Raw genomic sequence first — 27,220 nt, 5'->3', positions numbered from 1 at the left:
CAAAATATAGATAAATAAACAAAATAAATAGCGGAAAAAATATATACAGGGTGTTGTTTTTAACTGACGGTACTCAAAAACATCTGTAGAGCAATCTAGCAGCCGGACTGTCGCCAAATTTGGGAGAGTGACTAAGGACGATATGGAAAAGAGATTCCGCGAAGAAAAAAGTAGTACCTAAATTCGCTGGTAGAGGAGAATTTGGCGCTGTTGTAGCGAAAAAGCTACCAGCACTTCACTGAAGAAAGGGTCATCAGTCGCTTTTTTCCACTTGCATGGCCGCCTCGCTCCCCGGATCTAACCCCATGTTACTTTTTCCTGTGGGGTTACTTAAAGTCCAAGGTCTATCTTGGTAGTGTCCCAAACTTGATGACTTTGAAGGACAACATTTCTCGAACTGTGACGAACATTCCTGCAAACATGTTACGCTCGGCCATAGAGAACACGGTGTTCAGGATGCAATGAGTTGTCCAGCAGGACGGTGATCACATTGAAGAAGGGAGAAGGTTATTTGCTGATTAATTAAACTTTCGTTATTACACTGAAACCTCTGTCTGATTATTCATTCGTGTGTTTGTTAATTGCAGCTGGATTTTATGCAGATTCTTAGCTGTTTTGCTACAACAGCGCCAAATCCACCCCTACCGGAAAATTTGGGTACTACTTTTTTCTTCACGGAATCTCTTTCCCATGTTGTCCTTAGTCACTCTCCCAAATTTGGCGACAGTCCGGCTGTTAGATTGCTCTACAGATGTCTCTGAGTACCGTCAGTTAAAAAAAAACACCCTGTATATAAGATCCAATGAAACCAGCATTGTCCGTTAATAACATTAATTAATGTAAAAGGATATCCACATGGTAGACGATAAGTTCGCATCTCTATGGTTTATACAACCAGTTGTGATGTGCGCCTTGCAGATTTCCAATCTCTCAAGATGTTTGACCGTTTGCCTATTCGTCGTCGTTTTTATAATTGCCGCTCGATCCCATTGGACGTTAACATCCTTCTGTCTTGCGTATGATGCCAGCACAGTGTTGTCAAGGTTCTTACTGATTGTATATTTGTGCTCTTGAGCCTTTGTTTTAAACTGCGCATCGTTGCACCCACATAAACAAGCTTGAAATTGAAACGATGGTTGTGTAAAGGCACCGAATATATACCCGTTGTTGAATTTCGATCCTCTTTCTTTTTATCGTTTCTTAAAAGTTTGAAAACAGTGGGATTACGTCGGTATACAATACGAAAATTATCAGACCTGGCAGTACATCTATGTATCTTGTTTAAAAAAAATGGGACGTAATTAAGCACTATTCTTTCTATATTTATTCCAAACACATTTTATGTTCTATAGTTAATGTTGTATTTTTTTTGTAACTGAGGTAGATCGTTAAAAGCGATTGAATACGTTATTATTTTATTAAATTTTGCTGGATTGATTAAGGTATAGTTTATTTATAAGTAATTTAATTATTAGTGTTAGTAAAGTAGTGAGTAAGTAATTAGTAGCAGTCTAGCAGTTAGCAAAGCGGGAACGCGATGACGTAGACTTTTGCGCAATTATTTAGAAAGTTAATTGAGTATTTGCGGATTCGCAGCGCTGGATCCAGCACCAAATGCTGGATCCAGCAGGCCGAAGAATATGCTGGATCCAGCTGGATTGCTGGATGAGGGATCCAGCAATTGCAATCCCTAGTTGGAGGCGGGGCTTTTCGTGGCAATTTTTTCCTTTCTCAAGTCTGTGATTAGTTAAAGTAATGTCAACAGAGACAGAAGATACCCAATAAAACTGTAGAAGGAGTTTTCCTTTGATTGTTTTCAGTCAACTGTGTAGTTAACTGTAAAGATTTGCTGTAGAATGGTAGGGGGGTCCTTTTTACCAAAATATTTATGGCCCAGGGATGGTAACAAAACAATTATTGGCTTAAACAAAGTCAATCAACCTACAGAAGAGCAAATCAATGCTAAGATCACTGGAAAACTCAAATATAACACAAATTAATCGAATTTTTTGATTAATTACATCTAAAGGCAAATCTTGCATCACCAATCAACGGCAAGTCACATGACAATATGCCTAAGGGCGTATACCAGCATGGAAAGGGTTTTAATACAGTGTACTAATATCATGAAAAATCACACATTTTCTTTCTGAATGATTAAAATATCAAATTTACCTTCTAATAATCTGGCAATCTTCTTTATCTGGTACCATTCCAATACCATTCCAGTCCCATATTCATCATTTATTGAGATGTGCTATATTTCTAAATATGAGAAAGAAATGAAACAAATTATTTTAAAGTGTATTAGTGCCTAATGTTTCTAGAATTATATTACAAGTTTGAAATGATTTAGCATTTCAATGACAAGAAGGATTCAGAATATTAAAAGAGAGAAAGTTCAGGAAGAAGGGTTCCAATATTGAAATTAAAAACTTTTGTTATGTATGAACTTTTCATTTTTGTGAATATTTATGTGCTTGTTCCTGATTATTGATGTTTCTAGAGTTACAAAGATTGTTAGTTGCAAGTATTCTAATCGGAAATAAATATATATACAGTAGAGAGTCGTTTATCTGAATCAATTGGGGACTGGGGTTGTTCGGATAACTGATTTTTCAGATAACCGATTATGTACGAAAAAATATATTAACCTGTCTGATGTTGAAATTTTTCTTCGTCGTGTGTCGCTTTGTGTTGAATTTTCATTGATTTTAAGCCTAACAAAAATTTTTGTAATAATAATCGAGGCTATTGTATCGTTAAAAATTATTTCTTTATTTTGTACAAACAAAATAAATATATTGAAAAATATAAAAACATAAAAATTATACTTTAGAAGTAAATCTAGTATCAAAAAAGTTCGATTCAGCACAATACAGTCTGACTGGAAAGTGTTCGGATAACCGACGTTTCAAATAACCGGTATTCGGATAAGCGACTCTCTACTGTACTTCATTGATACAGTCAACAGAATAAAAATTTGACCCAATTTGAGTGTCTTTGCTAGTCATTATTATCACATATTCTTTCTTTTCCAGAATTTATATAGCCTTATTGGTCTCAAATACATTTCATTTTTTAATTCATATGCCTCTATGTCTTTATTATGCAGTTTAGTATGTAAATTGTCTACTAGGACTTATTATACTGGTGATCAGAAAAAGTAGTCTTTATTATTCATCTGTTCAGGTGAAAAATAAAGACTATTTTTTCTGATCAGTTTTCTTAAATTTGCAGAACCAGGTCACTGGTATAATAAGTCCTAGTACTAGTCCTAGAACTAAAAATTTCATTTTTGTTCATTTTAATTGCTTACACTTTGATCAATACCTAATTTATTGGCATAAAAATTGCTTTATTCAAACATATTGTTATACAAAATGGAAGATTATGACTGTTTTAACTATTATATCAACATAAACCTTTCAGCTATAACTTTGTTTGCAAGCATTTAGGATTAATAATGTGATAAACTATAATGTACAGGGCTGGATTTTTACAAAAGTGAAACAAATTGCATCTTAGGGCCTTGTGTTATTAGTTTATAGCTTATGATCTCACATTTTTATATGCATCATTATGTAGGGAAGAGAAGGGCCATAACAAATCTAAGTCCAGCCCTGATAATTCAATAATAAATTTATTTTTATTTAGTTATTAAATCTATTATTGCAGTATTTTATTATATATACTGTGCATTTATAGAATTAACTTATTTAATCATTTTTCAGCACGAAGAATTAGTCTTGCTACTTATTCAGTTGAGGAGAAATCAACATAGAATTGCCAAAGCAAGGCAACAATGTCGAATCCAGCTTGAAAATGAACAATATTTAGTTGAAATGTAAGATAAATAATAAGCATTTCATAACTTATATTTTAATTTTATTTATAAATTGAAATTTTTTATAAGAAAAATTTGTAAAAAAAAAGGAAATTTTTAGTGAATCCTCCAGAGAGGAACATTTTAAAAAATGCGAAGAACTACGCCACCAGATGCATGAATTTCAGAAACAGTTTGAGATGGGCCAGCCATTGGTAAATCTAGTAGAAAATATGGTAAAGCTGGGAAGTTTATATGGATCTGAAAGAAATTACGTGACACATACTAATTTGGTAAGAATTTTTAATTTTATAAAAAGAATGCTATTTAGATAAACAGGTTAGACAGCATTATTTTATATGTCTGTGAATTTTTTTTAGTATTAGTAATACCAAACCATATTAAATTTTTCTATTTAAAAAATAAAAATGTGTTAATGATATTTTAAACACAAAACACATTGTATTATTTAAGGTAAGATTCTTATTTATTATAGGTATACCTTGGTTTAAAACATTTTGCTTTAGAGGGCTTTGCTAATATGACACATTTCAATTGTATTCATATTTATTATTTTCAGTACCTGTCTTGCTCTTAATAAATAAAAAACACACTCCTAAGATCTCCTTATTTTGCTTTTGCATTAATTTTTTTGGCCTTGTACTTTTGTGCACTCAATAAGTGGTTGGCTTTATTTGTCAGTGATAATGTATTGATTTATATAAACTGACAAATAAAAAGTGGCTTTATTTTGCTTGAAGGTGATATGCTGTTTATAACAATGGTCTGAACCTAACCCCATCGTATTTGTCAGGGTTTGCCTATATAGACCATCCTTAAAATTCTCATTTTTAAAAATTGTTGTAGAATAGTTCAAACAGACATGATTAATTAAACTGCTAATTAAGAAAATTTTAGAGAATATTACTCTTAACAGTGCCAATGAGAGACAGATCAAGTTCTGGTTCAGCATCCTTCCGGGATCCTTTTTATACTGTGTGCTATAGAAAACATTTATTTTATTTAAATGTGAAAAAATTGTGACAATTTATTTATTAATCACATTTTCATAATCTTTATAAGTTAGATTAAAAGGAGTTTATAGGATCCTTAAGTTTAAGTGGTTTGTATTTACAATCTTCTTTTTCCAATCTTTAATGTGACTTTTGAAAGTTTTTCTTGAATTCAGAGTAATAAATTGCTTTTAATGTGAAACATTTCACTGTCTCCAGTTCCTTTTGAAGCTTATATGACTTTTGAGGCATGACTGATGGCCCAGGGAGGTTGAATTTTTTCAATATTAAGGTGGCAGCCTACCACTCAGGACATGGGTTTGAATCTGGATGAGTCAAAAGACCCCAGGAATTTTTTGGGGATTGTCCATCTTGGATGTGTTGAGTCATCCCATTGTGGCCCTGGCCAAGCCCATAATGGGCTTCATAAAAAAGGCCCTCTTAATGCCCATAGGAAAAAGAGGAAAAAATTGTATATTGCAAAATATGTGTAATTTGTAGTGATTTAGTTAACCTCTTCAGTCTAATTATTATTAACTAAATTCGTGTTATTATTATTATTATTTTTATAACTTATATTTTATCTTTTAATTTAAAATTATTTATATCTTTTATAAGAAAATTTTTTCTCTTATGTCTCTTTTTTCTCTAACTGTGTGATATTATAAAATTTTTATAAAGAGAAATTGAGATTTTAATCATATTAATTTTATTTTAAAAGGAGGAAAATACTAATGCAGGTTCCTCAAAGTCATACATGCAATTGTTAGCATTATCTCGTCAACTCCATTCTAGACAAATTAATTGCAAGGAAGGATCTTCTAATATAAATCTTAGTGAAGACAGTTTAGAGGTATACTTTTTTTTAATGATATTTCTAGTTATAATATATTACTTTACAAATATATTGTAAGGTATACTCTTGCTAGACAATTATCAGGATTATATATACGAAACAAGTAAAACGGCAAGACCATTTTTGGGACAAGATGATGTCTCGGAGACTCACTACTGAGCGGATCACTTTGACACTTATGGCAGATCTCGTTCTTATTCTCCAATCTTCTTTGGTATCATTGGTTTTGAGTGCGATCATTCAAACTTTACCAGCCATGGCCATGACCACGAGGTCATGCATGAAGCATTTTCGGTGAAATTAACCTATCCAATGTTGAAATTTCTCTCTGCTGCATGTTACCCCAGTTGAATTTTTGTCAATTCCTAACAAAAATTTCCCATTTTTGAAGAAAATAATCGTAGCTATTGTATCGTCCAAAATTATTTTTTTATTTTGCACAAACAAAGTAAATATATTAATAAATGTAAAAATGAAAAAAATTATATTTTAGAAGTTAGTTTTAATATAAAATTATAACAACTAGCACCATCTAGTTTCAAAAACGTTCTGATGCTGAAACAAGATATCTTCGGTCAACCAGTCAAGATCAGCATGTGGCGACCAGAGATATGTGGGGAATAACACGGGACAGGTAAATGGGTTTTTTTAAAGATTTGTTTGTCAAAATTCGATTTCACAATATTCATATTTCCAACTTACCAACAAGCAACGCATGCGCAAATCTTGCACTACTGCCTGTTTGTAGAGAGTGTCGCCATTTTGTATTTTATTGTGTTCCGGTTGTCAGTCCCCTGACTACCTACAAGACTGGTTTTTTTTAAGTGCACATGATTTGGGCACCAAATACTTTGTGCCAAATTTCAACTCTTGACATGTACTGCTTCATACCTCTAAGGTGTCCAACCGTTACGGCACTGCAATTTTATAAATAAGACATAGTCTCGTCAATTAATATATATGTTAATTTTGCAAATATTTAATGTTAATGTTTTACAAGAACTGAACATAAACTGTATTTTTCAGTTTTACTTTTTTAATAAATCTTGTAGTTATACTGTCAGATCAGTAGTTATTAGGTGTAATATATACTAATGATCAAAATCTAATCATTAATAACATCTAAAAGATAATTTGGTTTTGATAAACAAGTTTATACTTCCAACCATCATTTCAGATTCTCTAAGAACAATGTAATATACAGTATATAGTAAATTTACATTTCATATCGCAGATATTGTTTTCAGTCGTTTAATGTTACCTGAAGAAATATTTCAAAATATGCAAATTAATTGTAAAAGTAATAAAATATAAATAACAACAGGTGCCAAATACTAAAAGTAAAAGATAAGTCACACAACTGTGATTTATCTTTTATTATTAGTACTTATTAGTTAGAGAGAAATACGTTTAATTTACGATTTTAATACACTATAAAAACTTCTAAAATCAAATTCTGATTAAGTGATCTTTATATTAGGTAAATAGTTTAGATTGTCTTTTCATGTCATTGGCCTCAATGTGTGGAAATCTTGATATTTTTTATTAAGCATTGATTATTTTAATGGTTATTTGTTTGCAGTACAGAAGTTGGAATTTCTTATTTTAATTATAATCTAGCTATTATTGAAGGATGTACGGCAAACAGCAGCTGCAAAAACACTGGATGAATTACAATTAATTAATAAATCTCCAAGTTATACACTTTTTAATTATTTTAACATATCCTTTTAATGTCAGAGTCAATGAAGTCAGAATTTCCACAAATTGTAGTGTTATTTACTTATTCCTTAATTCTACTTAAGTTTATCATTCAACTATTATTATTATCAATATAGGCAAAATGATTTCAGTAAGTAGATTCTATAGTGTATATTATAGAACTGGGTATAGTATACATTATTGTATTTGCATAATTGGGATGTCAAAAGAAGTTTTGGAATGTGAAGTTTGTATTAAGTTAATAAATTTGAACATTAATATATGTTAAGTATGTTAATAATATGCATTTAACTTAAAATATTGTTTTTATAATAAATATGAACTAAAAATGGTTTTCTGAAATGCAATATATGTATTCAAATTATTGATTTTATCTTAAATTTAAAATCATGTTTTCAGGAAAGGTTGCAGCAACTTTGTCACTCAGATAGAATGTTACAAGATGAATTCAATACATTTACTTCATTACAGCAAGATCGAGTAAGTTCAAATAGTTATGTATTGATATTTAAAGACTATATTATATGCATATTAAATTATTTTAAAAATAATATTTAGAAAGTTTAAAACTCTTCATATTTTACAAAAAATATTTTAAACTTTAAGTAATATATATGTCTATTGAATATTCTTGCTAGATCAAATATATGTTAGCATCTGGATATATAAAAATTGCATTATTAATATATAAATTTATAATAATAAATATTTTTACTTGAAATTTAAATAGATCAGGAATTGAACAAAACTTTAAGCACTCCAATGCTTAAACTATTTCAGCATTATAAATATTCATTGAATTTAAGATGTTTTATATTTTAATAATTGATTTATTATAGGCAATTTCTGATATACAACTATTTTACTTATGACAGCTGAAACTATTTGTATTTGTTTGAAATAAAAACAAATTATTTTTGGTTTCAAACAATCACACTAATAGCATGGTACAATAATTAAATTTCAAATATAATTAAAACCAAATGATTGCCAGATTATATTGGACTACATTAATGCTACCATTAATAATTAAATATTAAGTAATTTGGACTAGAGATGAGTGTTAGGTGCTCTCTGTAGATAAATTTAATAATTGAATTAATATTTTAATAATTAATTTACAAGGTTCTGGAAAAAAAGAATCAGCCCAAAATGGGACTTGAACCCACAACTCCTGCTTACCATGCAGTTGCATTCTCAGTTACGCTACCCCTGACCTCCGTTTAATCTTTATTTCAGAACTATTAATTTAGATATAACCATATTGGTTTTATGTAAATATACCAAGAGTTATAGGTCAATGCCACTGAATCATCCCAAGTCAACACTGTGAATAACAGTAAGTAGTATTAATAGCATTAATATAGCCAGATATAATCTGACAATCATTTTGCTTTAATCTGATAATTGAGGTTATGGAGTTCATATTTGTATTTAAATATAATACTGTATATTTGTGTGTTTATTGCCCTTATATATATTTTTTGCTTTTTACAAGTATATACATTTCCAATGAAAATAAGGTAATTCTATTATTTTATAATTTTGTTTTTTATCATCATTTTTTAAATATTTATGTAAAACTTTTTGTCTAAGCAATTTTTATTCAAAAAGATGACATGTCTTGCAAAAAGAGAACATACAGCAATATTGAGTTTATTTAAATTACTATAACTCAAATTTGCATTACAACCCAAAAATCAAAAATGAAACTTATCTGGACTGAGCAACTCTGCAGTTAGCAAGTGTGACTAAAATGAATTAAATAATAAAATCAATTTCATATGACAATTATAATATTTCCTTGGTATGCTTTTAATTCCTTTGAATGTGCTATCTGCTTGTTTCCATGAGCTTTTATTAATGAAATACCATGTTAAATTAATTAAAATATTAAACATTTATTTAAAATTAAATACAGTACTTAGTCATAAGTGAAGAACTATTTGTATATTTGATTCAGGTTTTGGATTATTGTTTAATTTTGAATTTCAACAAACTTATTTGAGTATGCAGCAATTTAATTAATATCATAATTAAATTTTTTATTATCTTATTCAATATTCAGTAGAAAACTTCAAAAAATTTGTTTATTGTAAAATTATTCTTTTCATAAATGATTGTATAGTACATGTATGTGAAAAATCAATTCTAAATATCACACACCATATGTGCATAAAATATGATATAGAATTTGGTCAACAATATCCTTTCAGAATATTGAATGAATTATTTATTTGTCTTAATAAAAGACTGTTTACTTCAACCAACATTGCAAAAAGAACAATGTTGGCAATATTTAAAATTAGTAAGACATTGTTTGTTAGAAGTAAAAACTGTTTTCATTAGATCTTATTGAATAGTTTTATATTAATGGCTATATTAAATAAATATTTATGTTTATAGAAGAGAAATTATATAAATCATTTAGCTAACTGTTAAATGCTTTGATTTATAAGTCTGTTTTTTAATAAAATTCACTATAAAAGTAAAATATTTAAATGTTTATGCAAAATTAAAAATGAATCAAGTAGTTTAGCAGAAACATATATGTAAATTTTAATTTTTATAAATACAAATATGAGAACGGAATTTGAATTTTTTTTTATATCTAGGGTATTTTAGAAATCACATTAGATGGAATTAAGAAGAAAGTTTCAGAATTCAGGAATAATGCTGTAGACATAGGAAGATTATATAAACAGCAACGAATGATTGAAAAAGAATTGTCGAGAGTCACTCGGTTTCTTATGCAAAGTATACAGGTATTTAATTTTTTATTAATTTACTAAAGTCATTCTTATTATTATTATTCTGTGTGTGATTTCGGGTATATCTGACAAGTCAAACATTGTAAGCAAAATGATTGTTCAGATGATACACTTGACATGATTGACATGTTACATTCAGAGATTTGGATGAGAGATCCAACTGTACACTTCGCAAGATATCAGAAGCCACAGCTTGATGTGTCTGTTTTTTGAATCTAACCTTTGAATGGATAAGCAAAGTGATTGTTTCTTCCAGAAAAAAGATGTTTATGATGAATAACACTGCACTTCTGCTGGAACCTACTTGCAAAACTGCATTGTCCTCACTCACTTTCTGAAATGAAAAACCTATTGCATTGTATACAGTTTGCCTATGATGTGTGACTATTGAAAACATAAGAGAATTTGTTACTTTTAGAAAGATTTCCAAATCCAAACATTGTCGAAATCTATTACTTCTACTTTAAAGTTTTTAATATCTTAACTTGAAAACCAACTGGATGTTTTTTAAAATGTTACCGCTATCACACCTTATTTCTCCAGCACTTATTTTATTATTTCAAATGTTTTCAGCAGTTTAAACATTCATCTTTAGGTCCAACAATTTTAAAAGTTCTTATTAACATTTGGAACATTCTATTGTAAATCACATTTTCTGATATTCAGAATGTATGTTCTAATTTGATTTCTGAACTTTTTATCTACTATCTGAAAAGATCTTTTGGTCTGAAAATGGACATTTAAATGTCTGAAAATGTTTTCAATTATCACACCTTATTTCATTATTGTAATGTTTTTTATATACAATAATTAGACAATTTCTGGTAACTTCTTAAAAAAAGGTCTTATATTTTATTAATAAAACTCTTTTTCACTCTTTCAACTGCAGTGTTTTAAATGAAACTAATATACAGTAATTAAGTCTTTGTAATTTAGTTTTAGTTAGTTCTTACTATTGAATGTTCTCATTTAACATACAATACACAAGAATAAAGCTGTTTATAAAGTTATAGATTATTAGAAATTTTTCTAAATATAAAAGCACATTAGTTTTCAAAACATACTCTGATTATTTACCTCATTTATAGTTTTTCTAACTTTCCATTAACCCTTTCCATGCAGTTAACTACTGATCGGTATATATCATGTGACTTTTTCGTTAATCGGTAATGCAAAATACACCGTTCGGTGTAAATTAAAAAATTCGATTAATTTGTGTTATATTCAGGCGATCTTAGCTTTGATTCACTCTTCTTAGGTTGATTGTCTTTGTTTAAGCCAATAAGTGTTTTTTTTATCACCCCTGGGCCATAAATATTTTTGCCCAGGTTCAAAAATGTAAAAATCTTGGGAGGTCATTTGTGACCCTTTTACATATAATAGCTGTGAAAGTGAAAAAGAAAATTTAAAACAATTTTTCCATTTCAGAATAAATAACTCATAAGTGAGACAAAAGTGCTGCAGAGTAGAGAAAAATATGACATGTTAGTGAAAAATCATGTAACTGATGTGTTTTATAATGGAGAAAATTTTTTAATGTATAATTGCAAAAAACATACAACTGCTAAACAAATAAACAGGAGTTGGACTGTGTTCCTAGAGAATGACTACAAAGTTTCTATGCTCTAGTTTGAAGTTATTCTCCACCCAAATTCAATTTTTCCTCATGTTGTTCTGGACAACTTCCATGATGACAGTTGTGAATTATTACAGCAATTCCTAGTAGCTATTTTTAAGATCTTTGACTACTGTAAGGTGGAATTTATAAATTTTCGCTTTCACAATGTCTCAAAGCTAATTGCTGTGTGTTATATCTGGGCTAGAGACCAAATCATGCCAGATTCTTGTTCACTCCATTATCCACCAAATTAGACCATGTCTATGACTGAGAAACCTCTAACAACTTCTGGCAAAGGGACTCTTGGTCCACTTTGTACATCAATAAAATATCTATAAAACTGTTTTAAAAATAATATTGTTCCATTGTTTAAAATGACATCTAAATTTTGTATAATAAACTAATAATTTTTTTCTTTATAGAAATTAGAATGTTTATCAAGAGAAAATACAAAACTTGAACAAGATGCCATTGCTCTAAAACTTCAAATCAAGCAGCATTTACAATATAAAGTAAATGTTGAGGTAAATATTGATTTATTTTAATTAATATTAAATCAAAATTGCAATTAATATTAAAACAAAAGTCTAGTTATTTATTGCTTTGATACTGAATTTGCCATAGAAACATTGACATGGTGCCTCTATGCAAATTTTAATTATAATACAAGGAATGAATTCTTAAAATATTTCAGATACTAAATGACATATGAATTGGTATGTATGTATATTTGGCAGCTCATGATCTCAAGGGAGCTATAGTAAAAGTTGTGTTGTGGGAGCAATGATAACTATTTAGAGTAAACAACACAACAGACCATATTTATTTATTTATTTTAGTTACATTAGGAAAGATCTGATTAATACTACCAACCCATGTAACAATAAAAATAATAAAAAGAAATGAGCTAAAAATATGAAATGGAAAAAACGATTAGAATACATTAGAACATATTAACATAGTAAAACAATCATGAATATGAAAATAAATAATTTAAACGTTATAAAGAATGCATTTACAAGTGTTTTTAAAATGAGTAAAATTTTCATGAAGTATATATTTGAGGTTAATCATATTCTGTGAAATATGGTAAAAAGAAAATCTTTGGGAAATAAATAGCTTTCTTCTGGATGTTAAATTATAACCCAATCTTCCTCAACATCCAGAAGAAAGTGGTTTGCAATACTGGTGGATCTTTAATATGTCAACATAATCCTTCAATTTTTAAGATACTGCGGAATGAAGCCACATGACCTGACTCAGCCACTGGGATTTACTCCATTCCAGTCGATGATCATTTTCAATTCAAGGCTAGTCTACATAGGAGCTATTCTTTGTAATTTACAGCAGAGGGTCAAGGAACATAAATAAGTGGTTAGAAAAAACCTTGGTAACATGGCACTGGCAGCTTATTCACAGAATAATGATGTACACATTCAGTTGGATCAAGCCAAAGTCATTAGGCCCACCTCTAACTTACACAAGATCATTGTTTCCAGAAAAATTAGAAATATATAAAGCACACAAAAGGTCACACTGCATCAATCATTGAGATGCAGAAAACCTATCAAACACCAGGCAGGCAATTTATGAACATTTTATTAACAATTACAGCTTACAAATTTTTAAATTGTTTGATATTTGTTAATTTAATTCATTTTACAGGGTTTAATTTTCTGAGTTTATTAATTATTATATTTGAATTATTAATTTTTAAAATTTTCATATTTAAGACTTAGTTATTTTGAATTTGTAATTACACATTCTAAAGAATTCAAAAGACTTTTAACTAAAGAAGATCAGTAAAATCTGATTGAAAATGTTTTTATTTCAATAAATTTGTAGCTGGATTTATCAAGGTTTAGTTTTTATTTGGTTTATTTGAGTCTATCCAGTTTTTCCACCTGCTTAACCCTTAGCCTGCCGTATGTTTGTTTCGTAAAATGGCCAAGGTCAAAATAGGTGAATCAGGTAATATTACTTTAGAAATTCACCAAAAATTAAATTATTATTTAATTCATATGAAAAAAATCAAATATATTTATCAATATAATTAGTTTTAAATACGACATTTTTCAATAAATTTTATTTGAAAAATTTGAGGGAAAAAAAATAATATATCATAACTGACATTCAAACTTGAAAATATGTTACTTTTTGTCAGATTTAACATTGTCTGGTTACTTCATTCTTATTGGCACTGAGCCAGAACGATGTAGAATATTGTTTTGTACAATTTGATATAACACTTATGCATGTATGTTTATTTGTTGTGAAATTATCGCACATTATATCAAACATTTGTTTGAAATCAAAACTTTATTCTGCTATCAACTAATATAATTAACTAATATACTTTATTCACTTCATAATAAATGAGATTATATATTTTTGTAATAAATATATGATTACCAGTAGCAATACATGTAACATTTGCTGATATTTTCAATTAAAATAGAAATTAAAAATTAAAAAAAATATATAAAATATCAGAACTGAATGTCACAAGTTAAATATTTATAACATGTTGACGTATTATAACTGAGTAAACTCAATATAGCATTAATGAACTTATTATAGAAATATTATTGCATAAATATGTTAAAAATGAAATAAAAAATTACCAGGAAATGAAAAATTAAGGAAAAAAAAAACCATTAATTAAAATTTTTTAAGTCAACAAAACACCATCTGGACAAAAATATGTGAAACAAACGAGAGACAAGACGATGCCCTCAAGTGCTGACATCTGTTATCAATTTTTGTAAAATTTATCGATATTTGACCAGAGTAACGATGAATCGGTACCCTGGCCGATTTGCTTAAGAATTAGGGTTACGACAGAACGGTACCCTGGCCAGGAAAGGGTTAAATAAATGAATTCTGCTAATAATTCTAGAGATTGTACATGTACTGTACAGTACATATAGTGGGAACAAACAACTGCATTAATGAAGGCATCCATATGTTGGACTGAAGGCATTAGATTGTCTTTGTATGATCAACTAGAATAGATTTATAGTCTTTTTTAAACATAATTTTTAATATATATGCTTCACTATTCTTAAAATTATTGTAAAAAATAAATAATAAATTTTCTTGCAGAATTCCTCCACAGAAGAGATAGATATTGAATCAGAATTAAAAAGAATACAACAAATTATAGATGAACTCTCATCTCATAGAAAAAATATTAATAGTAATGTTGAGAAAGTAAAAGCCGAACTGAAGCACAAGTTTCTAGTTTCAGAAGTTAGAGCCAGTCCAACTGGTGTAGCAGGTTTGTTTGAATTACATATATTTGCTATGACATTTGTTTTAATCTAAGATAAATAAAACTTGATGGTATTAAAAAACTACATTTTATTTATTTGAAAATCATTTAGACTTAAGCTAAGATCAAAAATAATAAATTAGTTCACTAATTTATTTAATCAGTGTTTTTAATAACATAGTAATGGAGGCCAAAAGTCTTAAATACTTCAGCTAGGGTTTCTCATTTCCCAGTGTTTTGATTGTCCCGGGATTCCAGAATAAAAGTGAACCGTTTCCCGGGATCCTGGGATAGAATTAATTATTTTTAAGATATACAAAATAGCTTGAAATCAAATGATATAATTATTTTTCATTTTTTAAAGTAATCTAATACGTTTTACAACCTCCAAAATCACATTAATAATGCTGTGTAAGATATATATTAAAAATTATCTTTGAATTACGTAGATCCTAACTTGTGATTTTTAACAGAATTTATGAGTAGGAGGACTCGTTAAATGATCAAGTGGGGACCACAGTGTGCAAGTCAATAAGGTTTCATTAGCTCGATTAAGACATGTAGACAGGTTTTTAAACTCAACAAATAAAAGTTTAATAAAACTATAAATCTAAGATATACATACTACAAATTCAGTGATTAAATACGATTAACATATGATTATACAATGAGGTGGCTAGTTTAATTCTTATGCCACGGAAAGCGTGCCTAATTTCCAAGAGAGAGTTTACATCTTTCTAACAAAATACCTCAATTCTTGTTGATCATCAATAAGACGTCGTTCTATCATCTTGACGAAGATTCACCATCAAGGGAATTATGAGTGTCTTCTCCGGGGATGGGGTCAGGTCCATTTTATGGAGGTAGAGGCGCACAGAGCTCCTTCTATCTCTTCTACTTCATTTAAAACCTCATTATGACAAAACGCACCAAAGTATAGGTGCTTCATCCTTATATATGTCGCAGGGATATGATAAAAGTGGGGATTTGGTCAAATCCCTAAGGGAAATGATCAATTTACTGAAGATGTTAAAATGACAATTCTATAATGTCATTTCCCTAAAAAAATGAGTGATTTGATCAAATACCTGTACTATTTTAGTGAAAAGATAAAATAAACATGCAATATGTGGAAATAGTGTAAAAGAAGAAGGATATGGATGGAAAATTTTATGTTACTTATGCCAAAAAGAAAAGAAAATTATAGATCAAAGGGAACATGTCGCAAAATACTTAAAAATATCAGCTGAAAAAATGGAAGATTTTTCATTGAAGGAATTTAAGGACGTGTTAGTAAATTTCAGTTTTGGTTGATGTACCTAAGGTAGATAGAGGTCCGTTAGATGGAAATAATATTATGGGGATAGTATTAGATTAAAAAAATGGTTTATACCAAATTGGTACTTCAGCTGGTATTATAAAAGATTGGCTTCCTAGAAACGCTCTTCAAATAGCTACAACCACATTTACTGAAACTGTCCCACCAATAAAGCTAAGTTTGCGAGAAATTATCTTAATTCAGAGGTCAAGGGTTTAAGAAATGTTCCTGTGAAAAATTCAAGGTACAATGCAAAACAAATAGATGTGCCTTTAAAACAAATAACGTCCTCTCAAACTTGGCATTATCTCTATCTTTTCATATAAGTACTTCTTACTTTGTTGATTCGTTTTTTGTCATTTCACGAAACCAGTTAAGAGATTTGATCAAATCACTTCATTTAATTAGGGAAATGTCAATATCGAACCTTTATTTTAACATCTTCAGTAAATTGATCATCTCCCTTAGGGATTTGACCAAATCCCCACTTGTATCATATCCCTGCAACATATACATTTAGCCTGGGAAAGTAGTCATGTGAGCGGCAGTTAGAATGATGAATCTGCAAGTGCAAGATGAAGGGTTACCATAGCTGATGCAATGGTGTTGCTTACTTTCCTCTCCTTTCATAATCAGATGTTATCATTTGGCAACTGAGTGGTAAAATTCTCATTCATTTGTTGATAGAGAATGTCATTCAATCGTATCTGGAGAAATGTTTTTCCCAACCATTGAGACAGATATATAAAATTTTGCTTAAAAATGGATTTTAATATCCTTAAAATCATGGATCTCACACTTCTGTGGAGGAATGGACCAATGGGACCTGCAATGAACTTGGGGAAGAATGGATGAGAAGAGGAAGAAGAAAAATTGGCTCTCCCTTCACACTTCCAAGTCATGGCAACAGTTGCAATGCTCAGTACCATTTTTTTTAATGAAAACATGCATTGTAATCTTGCTAAGTCATTTGATTCCATTTGTAATTTTGTAAGTTGTAACTATAGTTGCAGGAAGAAACAGAATAGGAGCTGTCCATAAACTATGTCCACATTTTTTTTGAAATTTTTACTTCCCTTCCCCCTATTGTCCTAGTTTCCATAACCCCCTCCCCTTTGGATGTACAACAAAACTGAACCCCAAAATCTTTACCACTCAATGAATAATAAAATGTATAAACTGTATAAAATTTAATGAAATAAAACAGACATTCATTGAAGTTCAACCCCCTCCCTCTCCTTGTCAGACTTTGTCCAACTTGTCATAATCACTTCTTTCCCTTCCAGTATGGACATTATTTATGGTAGCCCTATACCATTGATTATTTTTTACAGAACTAGGCCTAACTAACAGAATCAGAATACTGTAATGCAGTTTTTATTGTTGACTTGGACTGTAATCAGATTAATTTATTCTCAGATATTAAAAAAGAAAAGCCAATCAGCAGAAACACTTAATTTTTATTATTTTCAATACTGAATATGAATATATTTCAATTTCATGTTTCAGATTAAGAATAGAAAAGTGGAAAAGAAAGAGAGTTTTAAACATGATATCCCTTTAATGAGAACTCCATTAGTGCAAACTCATCTTTTCTTCTCCCTGTTCTAATTTGCTGGGAGATTCCTATTTAACAGATACATACTGTTTAACATCATTTCACTTGCATAACAATGAAAGTTGCTTAACAATGTATTTCTTGGAACATACTCCTGTTGTTAAGCAGTACTGCCCATAATAATTTATTTATATTCAAATTTCGTAATATCTCTTTTTATGAAATTTTTACTTTTCTTTGTCATTAAACATTTTATACGTTCATTGTAATCTATAAATAACTTTTTAAATATGTACGATTAAAAATATACTGTATATAAATTAAATTAATAAACTTATAATAAGATATTAATTAAACAAAAAGTAATTATTAGTTTATTAACAATGCTTAAAATATTTCTTTCCATTAGGTTCGATTCCATTGCCAATTCGAAAGAAACATCAAAGCTCGTACATGGAAACCGATTTAGATACAATGGAAACTCGTAATTTAGCCGGTCATTCTCAAACTATAGAAACCGACGGAAACGATATTCCTTTGTATGCTAATGCTGAAGAAATAAATTCTGTAAGAATTATATTTGAACTTTAATGACATTAAAAAATTATTAGGAAATTTTTTCTATATAACACTATTCAAAAATGAACAATTTGATGATTTTAACTTAATTTTCAAAGATTTAGTTAATATAGTCACAAATAAAGTTTTGAAATGAGATTGTTTTAGTTGCTTCATAAAATACTAAATATTTTCTGAAGCAAACATGCTGCAATTTAAAGATAATTTAATGCCAAGTGATTGTTGGATTACATTGGGCTATAATAATGCTAATAATTACTAATTAAATTTCAAGTAATTTGGCTTAGAGACAGGCATTTTCATCTCTTGATAAATTTAATAATTATAATTAAACTAACATTTACTAATTAATTTACAAGGATCCAGAAAATAGCAGGATTCTAACACACCATTCTCGGTTTCTTTGAAGACATGTTACCAATTATGCTACCCAAACCTCTGCCCAATCTTTGCTTCCAGAACCATTAATTTAGACATAATCATGCTGTGAGTAACCAGTACTGTAACACATCTTCAGTTGCAGGTTTGAGTTCTGCTTCAGACCAATTCTTTTCTTCTAGAACTTTCTAAATTATTAAATATTAATTTAATTATAATTATTAAATTTATCAAGAGATGGTGCCTAACATTTACCTCTAGGTTAAATTGCTTGAATGCAAAGTTCAACATTACCTAAACACTGGGGTGAAATCAGGGTTCGTATTCTGGTCATTGTCTCTCGTCTGTTGTCTCTCACAAGCCGATCGCTGATTGGCTAATCATTTATTTACGTCTTGAGAGATCATCTTGTCTCTCTAAACGCGATTCTGGACAACTTTTTCTCTCTTCGCTTCTCTTGTTTATCAGAGACAAGCGGATAGTTGTCTTTTGACCGTTCTATCGTCTTTCACCTTGATTTTGTTATATCCAATTTGGACAACTCAATCCTACTCGTGCTGTACAATTGTATTAGAGAATGTTCTCTATCTCAGGAAAAAATATTTCGAAAGAGAAAACCCTTCTGATTTTTTTCCAGTACCCACACAGATTCCTTTTTTTTTTCCTAATTATCCTACATCAATTACTGAACTATCAAATATGATGTTAATCTTACTTAGATAGTTAAGGAGAAATTATATGGTAATATTTCGAAAAATATCTAAGTTCACACTTTTCTAACTTAGGTTATTAAAATTTTTATTTGTTAAAAGACAAATTGACATCAAAATCTGTAAAAACATTATAAAACAAAAAACATAACTTTGTTGAAATTACGTGCTTTATTTGAATATGTGCTTTCCTTGCCACGTTATCTATGATTACATACTCTGCATTTTCGAAAATTTTACAATTTTATTGGTTAAAATTCTATACCATGTTGCGTGCGCAGATCATTCGAACATGTATAATCAACTGAATAGAATCGTGACGTCAACGACAAAGATGAGATTGTTACGAACGACAAGAATCGCCACTGTGTATGATATGCATCGGATTCAGACATCGATACGGAGTTTGATGGAAAGAGGAGATTAATGTATTGGTAGCCTGGCAGGCCCTCATAGACGCTAACCCTTAATTACCACCATCCACACATGAATGCACATGCCAGTTGCAATATATTTTGTAAAATAGGTGTTCAATTTGTTTTTGAATATTCGCATTCCATTGGATTTCACCTGAAGAACTGTTCAAAAGTTTGAAAGCGTTTGTGATAAATCTGTATTTTCAAGAAGCACACCAGTAACAGGTTCCAGAAGAAGTGCCAAATTACTTGACATTTAATTAGTAATACAATATTATTATGGCCTAATATAATCCAGCAATCGTTTGGCATTAATATGAGTCATTCCGTCCCCCATGTCATTAACTATCAATATCCTGTTTCAGTATTAAATTGCAAGTTATAAACAAACCATGCAGCTTCAAACACAAACTTGCAATGGAGTAATATGTAATTCACATGGCATTGTGGTCTCAAACTACTGTGAGTTATATTTGTCTTGTGCAACAGTCAATGTGTTAATCTAAAAATTGGGTTAATGAATGTTTGTATTTGAGACTTCTGTATAGAATGACTCATATAGTGTAAAATCACATGGTGCCATGTAAGCTGCTAATAACTCGCTTGGATTGAACCATTATTTTGAACAAAAAATGAAAGTTTATTGTGTTGATTATTGTCAATTATAAAAAAAATAACAGTCATGGCTGCAGGGCAAAAATTTGATTTTTTGACATTGCAATGTGTCAAATAAAACAAATTATGAATAACAATAATTTTAAAGTTCTTGTTCATTGCACATTGAAAAATGCAATGCATAGTTAGGATCAAAAACTGAAAACACTCATTGAGTGAAAAGTCAACTGTAAGGCTGAGACTCCACAAGCATGAAAACGAGTAAAAATCCTCGCCATAAATACTTTTAATCACGTGACCTATTTGTGTTTATGCTTAGATTGCGGTGGAGGTCCAGCTCCACTAGCAAAGTTTTTACTTTGATGGTACTATTGAAGTTATATTTGTATATGTGATATATCGATATAAAGACAATAATTATATTCTACAACTTTTTTCTATACTATAATTACAAATGTATTAAAAATAATATCTTTACTTTCATATATTAACTTTTATCATTATATTATTAAGATATTATACTGAACTTATATGCTTAGCTTTTTTATTATATACTCATCTAAATTGAAGGACTTTCCTTTGACTGTCCATATTGCATGTTTTAGGCATCCGTTATAATCGGGATACCTCTTGTCATAGATACGTGAATACTTTTGGATGTTTTTGATAAATCTTTCCAGATCTATACTAGGTCAAGTATCCATGTAGCCACGAGAGAACATACATAAAAGCTTCTTTTACAGACGTATTTGCATCGAAAGTTGAACATTGCTCAACTCAATTTACGACCATTTTACAAACTGCTCCAGCATAAAATATGGTCACGTGATTAAAAGTATTTATGGTGAGGATTTCTACATTCTGTTTTACACTAGTGGAGTCTCAGCCTAACACATTTCAACATCTCAGATCCATCCACAGTGCAAATTTCATGTTGCGTGCATTTTTTAAAATTTCACATGTTTTCACATATTCAGTAAAACCACAAAGTGAAATTCATGTTGAGATTCTTTTAATAATCAACCAAAATGCAATCCTGCAATGTGAAAATACCACAATGCATTTGGACTCTTATTAATGTGGCCAAGACAATGTGATAAAATGTGCAAAAATAGGTAACAAATTTTTGTATTACATTTTGATCTTTAACAAAATTATTTGTAAGTCACTGTGTCAATTGATTGCAAATTTGTTTTTAATAATGTTAATCCCAAAAAGAGACAAACTCCACACAAATTTTATATTAATATTAGTAAAAAGTAATGATAAATAGGCTTCAATCTTAGAAATTTTGGTCTTAAACATAAAATTAATTTAAATTATAATTAAATATAATATGAATTTAAATATATCTGAATAACAATAATAATTCTGGTAAATCTCTTATTTTAATACTGTATGATCATGATTTAGGAGTGACCATGCTCTCAAAAATTCCTTGCAAATGGTGATTTACACACTATGACTACTGCCGACATTTTGTTATTCAAAACTGCAATAGACACAGATTTACTTTGTTTGAACAAATTCATGACTTATTGGCAACTTTAACAAATTGCATCCATTTTACAGGAAAAGCCAATCTGTCAGATAATTTGTTCATTTTTGCATTTTCAAACTAATCAATCATAAGATTGGAATCACATGTTAGATCACATTCTTACCATTCAAAAGAAATAAATATTCTTGCACATGCTCAGAATAGCTTGCAAGTAATATTCTAAAGCATTGTATAAACATTAATTGTTTTAGGTAATTAATTGTGAATTTCATTCTTATTGTATTTACAATTAGACTATTTTGTTATCACAAATATTTATTATCTTTCATTGTATTAAATATATTGTCACAAATAGAGAAGAAATGTAAAAGAAAAGTGGTTGTTTTATCAAATTCATGTAGATCAAATACTTGTAAATAGGGGTTAAATGTACTTGAATGTTTTCCATATAGATAAATATTTAATTTAAAAATTATTTCTTATTAATCAGCCAACAAAAGAGAAAAATGGATTAGAAGACCCTCATTCGTCTCTTCAAAATTTACCAAATCAAGAATATAATCCACAAGATATAAGTGAAGCAGATGATAGGATGAAAATGTTTTATGGCAAGTTATTTTAAAATATGGAATACTATACACAAACTATAATCATTATTTTAAATTTAGAATTAGTTTTGTTTTTGTTAAAAGGTATCATACCTAAAGATAAACCTAGTGAAATTAAAACGGTACGAATTGTGAAAAGAGAATCAGAACGTAGAAACAGAGGTCGAGATAAGAAGAAAGTCACTTATGACGATAACTCTTTAGTCTGGGTTGTAGAAGAACCAGAAATTTTTTTATATGAAGAGGAAGATGAGGTGGAAGAAGGTATCTTTATAATATACTTTAGAAATTTTTAAAGTTTCTGTATGTTAAAAAATTTAATATAAATCTGGTATGAATTGAATAATTTATATGTAACCAAAAGCTTAATAAAGCTTAATAAGCTTAAGTTAATAAATTTTCCATAACTTACAATAGGATATATCATAGCTTTATTAATTTAAGCTATGATATATCCTATTGTAAGTTATGGAAAATTCATTTTTAATAAGTAAACTACAGCTAGCCTAATTATATGGTATAATTTTTCAAGTTATTCTCTGGTCTGAAAATTATAATTCATCAACCCCAAAATATCTAGATTATGATCGTTTTTGTTTTATTTCTTGATCTGTAATGTTTCTATTACTTTTTTATTCAAAGTAGAAGTTTCCTCCAAATTTCAGTAAATTTGCTGTTTCTCATTTTCAGAAGTGGAAAGATTAAAACAGACACTGCTCTTGCCAAATTTGTATAGTCGTCCAACGTCATTATTTTCCTCACAGCAAGATATGGTATTCAAATTATTTTGATTCTTAAAAATAAAACTTCAATTTTTAGATAATAATATATTAAATCTTACAGACAATGTCAGCACATGAAAGGCTTTTTGGTAACTATACAAGTAATCAAAACTTTCAAGAGAGTAGCATAAGTGATGAAAAGTCTGTATCAAACGACGATCTTAGTCCTTCAAGACGGAATAAAAGAAGACATTATACTATTTCTGGTTTTTCTTATAATCCACTTTTTAAGGTATTTTTTTATTATTTGAATATTTCTTTTGATCATAAATATCTTTCAAACAAAATAAAATTTTTATTGAAATTTATTACAATAGAGTGGTTTAAGATCATGTGATGATGTAGATATGGAAAGATGCTTAAGGACAGCAAATACTCCTGATATTGTTCGAAGTACCATTAAAAAATCTGATGTTTTTGATGATAAAATAATTGATAGAGAGGTATTTATATTATTTATTTAATATAGTTTTAAATTTTTATACTTAAAATTAAAATACAATCAAACCCTTTATTTATGCTTTTTGGAGACTTCCAAAAAAGTTAAATTAAGGAAATACGTATAATACTTTTTACTTTCCTGGCTGTTGTATATAACAGAGGGAAAGTATGGCAATCAGTCAAAAAATGATCCCTTCAAAATTTTTACATTTTGGGCTCAGGACATCTTGAAACATTGAGAAATGCAAAAAAAAATTTTGGGATCTTCTTTTTCTATATATGTGTATGTTACTGTGTATGTGCATGGGGCATAATTTTGTTCATCCTCTTTGAAGCTTAATAATTCCTGTGCTTTTTGTCGAAAATTTCTGAAATTTTTCAGAGAGGTTTGTTTACTCAGGGAATTGATGCTATTAAATTTTGGTGATTAAAGGTCAAGGAGGTGGGGTGTATCTCCAGTAGATCAGACTTTATGACAGTTTTATTCATTATTAGCATTTACAGTTTTTTATAAAACTCCTTCCTACCCTCAAAATTAAACTTTTCGTCATTTTGTAATATTTAAAAATATAAAAAGTTTCTTTTAATAAAATATGATAACAGATGGTGCCACCAAATGTTGCCAGGGAAAGTTAAGCAACTTATTGCTGGATTTTGTTTTTATTCAAGTTAGTGTATACTGTATCTTTAACCATATGTAGACCTTTTGAGTTAGATAAATAATAATACAGTCAAATACAGTATTGAAAAAAGAAAACCATTTGGAAGGACAAAATTGTCAAAGTACATGAACATATGGGAGAACATCACTCAGCATACAAAACCATAAAAATTGATGGATTGGTGTCATAGCATTACCTACACTATTAAAAATGTGCATATTGCAAGAAATGTAGAAACACTGAAATGTAATTTATGGGAAAATTTATACATAAATTATAGAGGAGAAAAAAATTGAGACTAGAAAAATATGATGTAAATTGCAGAAAAGTACTAATTTTGGAAATTATATATGGGTTCAACTATAATTTCATAATTTCCTAAAAATAGAAGATATTGCATTCATCATTGAACACTCATATTTAAGTTATTATAAATTAAATTACTTTAATTTAATAGACTTACAAATGAATAAGTTTGTAAGTTACATAAGCAGGATCTACTAAGATTCCTGAGCAAGAAAATAACACAAATCATATGATTGTCCAATACAATAAAAACCTTCATCATATATATAAAGAAATAGCAGAAGATAAGGGGATCAAATTAACATACACAAGGACGCAGACAATATATGAACTACTTAGAAATGATAAAGACAAGATGAGTAACATGATAGCACCAGGGGTATACAAAATACAGATCAAAGATAATAGGTTTGATAAAGACTTGGTGTACATAGGATCAACAAAAAGGTCACTACAAAAAAGATTAAAAGAACATAAATATGATATAGACAAAAGTAAGAATACCACAGCATTGGCAACATATGCATCAGACCCAGATATACATGCTGACCTAGGGAATGCTACCCTAATAAAGAAATTATTCCAAACAGACCATATAAGAGAATTGGAAATATACAAAGCTAGCAGAGCAGGAAACTGTATAAATTATAAAGACAACAATACTATATCATACACATGGCAATATACATATCAGAAAGATCACAACAAAATTGACATCTTATTCATAGAATTTTGGGATAAAATATTAGTGTGCAGACAGTGAATGTATATAATGGAGTAGAACCTAAATAGCCAAATTAATTGGCAGTTAATTTTTTAACTTTGGGCATTCCATTGGTAGAACATTATCAAACCTGAAGCAGATCTCAATAGAGATACGAAAACGTTTGTTCGTGCAAGTAAATATTATTGTATTTTGCTGGAAATAAAAAGGTTTTGAAAGGACGAGTTATAAATTCCAGTACTTAATTGTGAAATTTTAGCCTCTCAAATTAAACTAGCTACTCATTGAGTTGTTTATAAAAAAGTATTTAGATTCATTCTTTGCTTCATTTATTTAGTCAGTATATTTGATAGTCATGTTTTTAAATGGAAGATTGTACAGTCCATGTTATGCAGCTCTTTCCTCAAAACTGCTGCTTATCTGACTAAAAAAGACAATTCAGCATGGTAATATCCTATTGTTTTCCATGATTTTTAGAATTTGGATTTTATGTACAAATAGTAGTTTGTAGAATAAAAATAATCTATATAAAAATTTCCTCATATTTTATTTTACAGAAAATTCATTAGTAAATTTACATGGCACATAAACATAAGAATTTCATTCATGAAGAATAATCATCACTGTAGTCAATGATGAATTTATATAGAGATTATTACTATTTGTTGTTGTTATTGTTATCGTATAATAAATATTAAATATTTTTAGCTTGGACTTCCACAAAAAATAAACATTCCAGAAAGATATATTGATGATGATCCAGAACAATTATCAGCCACGGAGAGACTAAAAAGAAGTTTGAAAGCCGAAACTATCCGTCGCATGCTATCGGAAACAACTACGTTAGTGATGTTTTAAATTTTTACTAAAATGTTAATGTAACAAAATATTCGAAAATTGCTATGTTAAATCTTTTTTTCTTTGTTGATGGATATAACCACCAAACACTGATAGTCATGGGTCTTGTGCCCGACCAACAGGCACAAGACCCAGTGACTGGGTTTTCTTCACACTTAAATAGTGGCCAGTTTTTCATAGAAAGTGCTCCTGGAGGCACTTATTTGGCCACTTGTCTCAGTGTTGAATTACCTTATTTCTTTCAAATTTCCCAAGTTATTTGAAATTATCATACAAATTATATTTTTTATTTTTTTATAATAACTATGTTATTAATATAAATGAATCCTGTGAATGATTACTAAAGTTTATTATTATTATATAATTTATTTTAGTTATGAAGATATTGGTGATAAGCAAGGAGAACCAGGAGAGATGCTAAAGAAAAGAGTAGATGAAGAAAAGAAGAGGAGAGCTCATTTATTAGCATTAAATCATGCATTAGCTAGAGAAGTAATGGAAAAAAGTAAAATTGTAGCAGGTTGGAATTGTGTTTGTTTATTCTTTAATTATACAGTTAATGTTTTACATTAATGAGAATATATATTAAGAAGGTGGTTTTCATGTTTATTAATAATTGTTTTGAAATTTTCTTATCATTATAAAGTATTTGGCACAGACAAAATCACACAATGAAACTCTATT

The 27,220-nt window shown here is 29.1% G+C and overlaps 1 protein-coding gene across 2 annotated transcripts in view; it reads left to right on the top strand.

The window, feature by feature from the left end:
• LOC136989866 (uncharacterized) overlaps nucleotides 1–27,220 on the top strand; it is a 94,587-nt gene that overhangs the window by 64,104 nt on the left and 3,263 nt on the right. For both annotated transcript variants that reach the window (XM_067288150.1, XM_067288151.1), the window contains exons 15-29: nucleotides 3,735–3,847; nucleotides 3,948–4,119; nucleotides 5,561–5,692; nucleotides 7,817–7,897; nucleotides 10,033–10,182; nucleotides 12,229–12,330; nucleotides 14,912–15,086; nucleotides 18,366–18,523; nucleotides 22,646–22,763; nucleotides 22,848–23,027; nucleotides 23,454–23,536; nucleotides 23,607–23,777; nucleotides 23,863–23,988; nucleotides 26,387–26,520; nucleotides 26,911–27,056. In XM_067288150.1, coding sequence (XP_067144251.1) covers nucleotides 3,735–3,847; nucleotides 3,948–4,119; nucleotides 5,561–5,692; nucleotides 7,817–7,897; nucleotides 10,033–10,182; nucleotides 12,229–12,330; nucleotides 14,912–15,086; nucleotides 18,366–18,523; nucleotides 22,646–22,763; nucleotides 22,848–23,027; nucleotides 23,454–23,536; nucleotides 23,607–23,777; nucleotides 23,863–23,988; nucleotides 26,387–26,520; nucleotides 26,911–27,056 — 2,041 coding nt within the window. The remainder of the gene's footprint in view (nucleotides 1–3,734; nucleotides 3,848–3,947; nucleotides 4,120–5,560; nucleotides 5,693–7,816; nucleotides 7,898–10,032; nucleotides 10,183–12,228; nucleotides 12,331–14,911; nucleotides 15,087–18,365; nucleotides 18,524–22,645; nucleotides 22,764–22,847; nucleotides 23,028–23,453; nucleotides 23,537–23,606; nucleotides 23,778–23,862; nucleotides 23,989–26,386; nucleotides 26,521–26,910; nucleotides 27,057–27,220) is intronic.

This window comes from Centruroides vittatus, unplaced genomic scaffold, assembly GCF_030686945.1.
Source record: "Centruroides vittatus isolate TY-2023 unplaced genomic scaffold, ASM3068694v2 scaffold_769, whole genome shotgun sequence".
Classification (NCBI taxonomy): Eukaryota; Metazoa; Arthropoda; class Arachnida; order Scorpiones; family Buthidae; genus Centruroides; species Centruroides vittatus.
Note: the sequence above shows the minus strand (reverse complement) of the source record. Positions and strands in the feature narration are given on the sequence as shown.